At 43.8% G+C, this 4,947-nt stretch overlaps 2 protein-coding genes and 1 non-coding gene across 3 annotated transcripts; 1 reads left to right on the plus strand and 2 right to left on the minus strand.

Annotated features, from left to right (window-relative positions):
• Window positions 1-1,489: 1,489 nt before the first annotated feature.
• LOC121798662 lies at window positions 1,490-1,954 on the minus strand. The gene has a single exon (XM_042197816.1). The coding sequence runs from the start codon at window positions 1,952-1,954 to the stop codon at window positions 1,490-1,492; it is 465 nt and encodes a 154-aa protein (XP_042053750.1).
• A 69-nt stretch (window positions 1,955-2,023) lies between these two features.
• Window positions 2,024-3,349, minus strand: LOC121798744. Its single transcript, XM_042197935.1, has one exon. It carries the CDS (start codon window positions 3,347-3,349, stop codon window positions 2,024-2,026), a length of 1,326 nt encoding a protein of 441 aa, XP_042053869.1.
• Window positions 2,988-3,093, plus strand: LOC121758050. Its single transcript, XR_006041316.1, has one exon. It is a non-coding gene; the product is annotated as a small nucleolar RNA R71 (small nucleolar RNA).
• Window positions 3,350-4,947: the final 1,598 nt, after the last annotated feature.

The following is a 4,947-nucleotide window of genomic DNA, read 5'->3' on the forward strand; positions in this document are numbered from 1 at the left end:
TAAGTACGGGAGCACTCACCAACGCCTTCTTCAGAATTTCAAAGGCTCGCAGACATTCTGCAGAGAAGTTGAACTTGACTTCCTTGGCTAGCAGATTGGAAAGGGGGCGGGCTATCTGAGAGAAATCCTTAATGAATCGCCGATAAAACCCCGCGTGACCCAAGAAACTCCTCACCGCTTTCTCACTAGATGGTGGTGGCATCTGCTCAATCGCTACGATCTTGGCTCTATCGACTTCTAGTCCTGCAGCAGATATTTTGTGCCCAAGCACAATACCATCCCGTACCATGAAGTGGCACTTCTCCCAGTTCAGCACCAAGTTGGTCTCCTCGCATCTCTGTAATACTCTCGTCAGATTATCCAAACAATGATCATAGGAAGACCCAAAAACCGAGAAGTCATCCATGAAGACTTCCATGATATCTTCCACCATGTCGTGGAAGATGGACATCATACATCTCTGAAACGTGGCAGGGGCGTTGCACAGTCCAAAAGACATCCTCCGAAAGGCATAGACACCATACGGGCAAATAAAGGCCGATTTATATTGGTCCTCTGGGGCGATCAGGATTTGATTGTATCCGGAATAGCCGTCGAGGAAGCAGTAGTACTCATATCCCCCTAGTCTGTCAAGCATCTGATCAATAAATAGAAGAGGGAAATGGTCCTTCCTCGTGGCTGCATTGAGAACTCGGTAGTCGATGCAAACTCGTCATCCTGTCACCAATCTGGTGGCTATCATCTCATCATTGCCACCTTGAATCACAGTCATTCCACCCTTCTTGGCTACGACTTGGGTGGGACTCACCCAATCACTGTCCGAAATAGCATATATAATCCCGGCTTTCAACCACTTCAATACCTCATTTTTCACCACATCTTGCATTATCGGGTTGAGCCTCCTTTGATTCTGAGCTTTAGGTTTGGATCCTTCTTCTAATAGAATCCTGTGCATGCAGACAGTAGGGCTGATTCCCTTGAGGTCCGAGATAGACCACCCTATGGCTCCCTTATGCTTTCTGAGCACTCGCAGCAGTTTATCGAGTTCAGTGGAAGTAAGTGATGAAGAGACAATTACCGGATACGTCTCATTCTCTCCAAGGAAAGTATATTTGAGGTGTGAAGGCAACTGCTTAAGTTCCTCTTTCTTCTCTTCTTTCTCTTCCTCGTCTGCCGGATCTTTGAGGGATAAAAATTTGTTGTTCCTTCTTGGAATCTCCCCACCAGAATTAAGAGCTCCCACAAAATGAAGTAGCTCTTCAGCAAATTCAGACACTTGCAGACTGTCTGAAGCCAGTAAAGACTGCGATAGGCATCGCTCGAGCCTGTCTTGATAAGAAATAGCATGGGCTACCTCTCTCACACAATCATCAATCACCTCGATCATGTTACACTGTTTGAACCTCCAAGCATCCTCGTCATCATATTTCTGCATCGCATCATAGATGGAAAATGTGATGCTCTCATCATTCAGCCGGAGAGTAAGTTCTCATTTGTGCACATCAATCAGTGCTCTCCCTGTGGCTAAAAAGGGCCTGCCTAAGAGAAGTGGGACGTGTCTATCTTCCTCCATATCAAGTACTACAAAGTCGGCTGGAAAAATAAATTCCCCGACCTTGACAAGTATGTCTTCAACGATCCCCTTCGAATATGACACTGTTCTGTCAGCCATCTGCAATGATATAGTAGTGGGTCTGAGCACTCCAATCTTCATTTTCTGGAAGAACGAATAGGGCATTAGATTGATACTCGCCCCCAGATCACATAACGCTCTCCCTTCTTGACAATCTCCCACTATGCAAGAAATGGTAAAACTTCCTGGATCCTTCAATTTAGCTGGTAGCTTCTTTTGAATAATGGCGCTGCAGCTTTCAGTCAAATTCACCGTCTCATACTCCATCCATTTCCTCTTGTTAGAAACCACATCCTTCAGAAACTTGGCATAGCTGGGCATCTGCTGTAATGCCTCTACCAATGGGATATTTATCTGCACCTTCCTAAATATATCCAAGAACTTCGAGAACTATGCATCTGTCTTCTTCTTTTGCACACGTTGAGGGTAGGGAATCCTCACGTCAGTGGAAGTGTGAGCTGCTGGTGGTGTAGGTGGAGTTGGAACCACGTTCTCCTTAGATGGGGGAGTAATTTGTACTGTCTCGGTCTCAACTTCCTCGACTAACACCTCCTCTTCAGGTGCCTTTTCCGTTACTCTGTCCTCATATGGCATTGCAGGTCCCTCATAACTTTTTCCACTCCTCAGCTGCACAGCTTTGCAATCTTTGGGATTTATGATGGTGTTCGAAGGGAATTTTCCCGGTTGAGTCATAGTACTCACAGTCTGGGAAATCTGGCTGATCTGTGTGTCGATGTTCTTCATATGAGTGGCCATGCTTTGCACATCTGTCTCAACCTTCTCCATCCTTTGATTATTCTGCTCCATGAGCTTGTTGGACTGTAGCATGAAAGACTTGAGTATGTCTTCCGTGGTCATCTTCTTCGGATCATCGACCACTCCATTGGTAACCGTGAACCCCGGGGGTGGTTGCAGAGCATTATTGGGGTTCCCATAAGAGAGATTGGGATGCCCCCTGTTCCCAAACTGATTATATTCTCCACCCTGGAAGTTGGGACGTTGGTTATTGTAGTACCGGTTGTTGCCCCCTTGATTCACATAGCTAACATCCTTCATATTTCCTTGGGGCTCTTGAGTCGGTTGCCCCATTGCCATGCAGTCAAACTTCATAGTCAGCGCATCCAGCTTGTCAGATAGGGCGCTCATAGGATCATGATCTGTGGTAGACGCCACCCTATGTACTTTACTCCTGTTGTTGCTCCATCCGTCGTCATTAGATGCGAGCTCCTCTATTACTTCCATGGCCTCATCCACTCCTTTCTTCAGAAAATTACCGACTGAGCTCAAGTTCAACTCCCTTTGTGCCTCAGGCACACATCCCTTGAAAAAAGTAATAACTTGGATTGTCGGGGTTAACCCATGGTTGGGACATCGTTTCATCAAAGCTTTGAATCTCGCCCATGCTTCTGTGATATTCTCCGCAGCGTTCATCTGAAAGGCAATGATCTCATGTTGCCTCTTAATCGCCTCACTGGGGGGATAAAACTTTTCTAAAAACTTCTCTACCATAGCATCCCATGTTCTGATTGAGCCCGACTCCAAGCTCTCCAACCAATCCTTTGCTGAATCCTCTAAGGAAAAGGGAAACAGCCTAAGTCGAATCTGATCATCTGTCACTCCATTCAACTTCGTAGTGTTGCAGATCTGAATGAACTTGGTGATGTGTTTGTTCGGATCATCTGTGGATTTGCCCCTAAAAGCAATATTCTCTGCCATCTGAATAAGTCCTCTTTTCAGCTCAAAGGTGTTGGCAGCGATGTTGCTATGGACAGTTGGATTTGCCTAGCCTTGGTATGCATACTGATTCTGAACAGGCACCACAGCTTGTCTATGATTGACTTGTTGACGCAGCTCCTCCAGCTGTCGTAGAAGCTCAGCATAATTGGGAGGAGGGGGTGGTGGACCGTTGTTGCCCTCTTCGTACTCCATCAGACTAGGAGAAACGGGATCAAACAAAATATGGTCCTGAACTGGTGATCGGATGGGTGAAAGGTCGCTTTGAACTGAAGATGCTCCTATGCGGTTAGGCGAAGAAGCTTGAATTTTCTGCGTGAGTCTCCTATAGGCGTTCCTCTTCCGGTTTGTTGCTTCGATCTCCGGATCGAAAGGTTCTAGAGGCAAGCCTTTAGAACGTGTGTGCATACACCTGAACAAGAAACAAAAATGTGAGAACCCAAAAAAATTAAAAATGACGTAAAAACAAACAAAAAACAATAAAATCTGAAGTAGTAATCTTGATTATTATCACGATATCAAGTTATATAACACAAAATTGTCCCCGGCAACGGCGCCAAAAACTTGACTCAACTTTATTTTACCCAATTAATACCCGCAAGTGTACGGGGTTATTGTAGCATTTAGCAAGCAAGAGTATATCGTATCCCACAGAGACAAATAAGTGTCAACTTAAGTACCACGAACCAATTTCAGCTACTATCCAGACAATCAGAAATTTTTGGTTTTAAAACTAACAACTACTAAAAGCATGTAAAGTCAGAGAATAGAATAGAACACTTAAACACGAAAACAATTAAGAAAGCTGTGTAAGATGGTGGAGAAATATGCAGAATTCAAGGATCCGATGCACAACTCATAGCCTAACCCAGTTGAAATCGATTTACCATTTAAAGTCTCTAGAATTATTGAAACAATCACACATGTAGATTAAACCCCCTCCCGAGGTGAGAAACCTGTAGATTAAGTGTAATAATTGAAGTCCCCTTCTAATTCTTAGACCTAACTCCCAATAGATCGATTAGATAACAGATTCCACTCAAAACCTCAACTCTCCCGAGTTCTATTGAATTAAGGTGTGAATTATTCTTCTTTCGAGATTAATTATTTCATCTCCCGATTACTCTAAGAAACCCTACACTCCCAATTGGTGATCAAGCAATTGTTAGGAAAAAGCACAAGAATAATTCAAATAATTACAAGAGCAAGATAAAAACGAAGTCAATTGGATTAATAACTATGAATCAATGCATCTTCACCAAGAATTCTACACAAAGTGTTTAGCTACTCATGTTCAAAGTAGAAAACAAACAAAAACTAAAGAAAACAATAGAATTCATGATACGGATTACAATTGGCGGAGGAATCGAAGCTTGAATCTTCAATCTTCTTCCAAGAGTTCTTGATAGAGAGAGAGTGTGTGTTTTTGCGGCTTGTAGAGAATAGAATAGAATAGCCCTAGCTCTTGCCTCTTATTTTTCCTCCAAAAATCGCGTCTAGAAATCAAAAAATCGTCAAACTGACGGACCCGGCCGGGTGTATTTATTGCATAGGAAATTCACCCGACCGGGTGGGATGCT

Source organism: Salvia splendens, chromosome 1 (assembly GCF_004379255.2).
Source record: "Salvia splendens isolate huo1 chromosome 1, SspV2, whole genome shotgun sequence".
Taxonomy (NCBI): Eukaryota; Viridiplantae; Streptophyta; class Magnoliopsida; order Lamiales; family Lamiaceae; genus Salvia; species Salvia splendens.

Excerpts from the sequence above, each read along its gene's own strand:
- LOC121798662 (XM_042197816.1), bottom strand. The coding sequence starts at position 1,954 with ATGCCCAGCTATGCCAAGTTTCTGAAGGATGTGGTTTCTAACAAGAGG.
- LOC121798744 (XM_042197935.1), bottom strand. The coding sequence starts at position 3,349 with ATGGCAGAGAATATTGCTTTTAGGGGCAAATCCACAGATGATCCGAAC.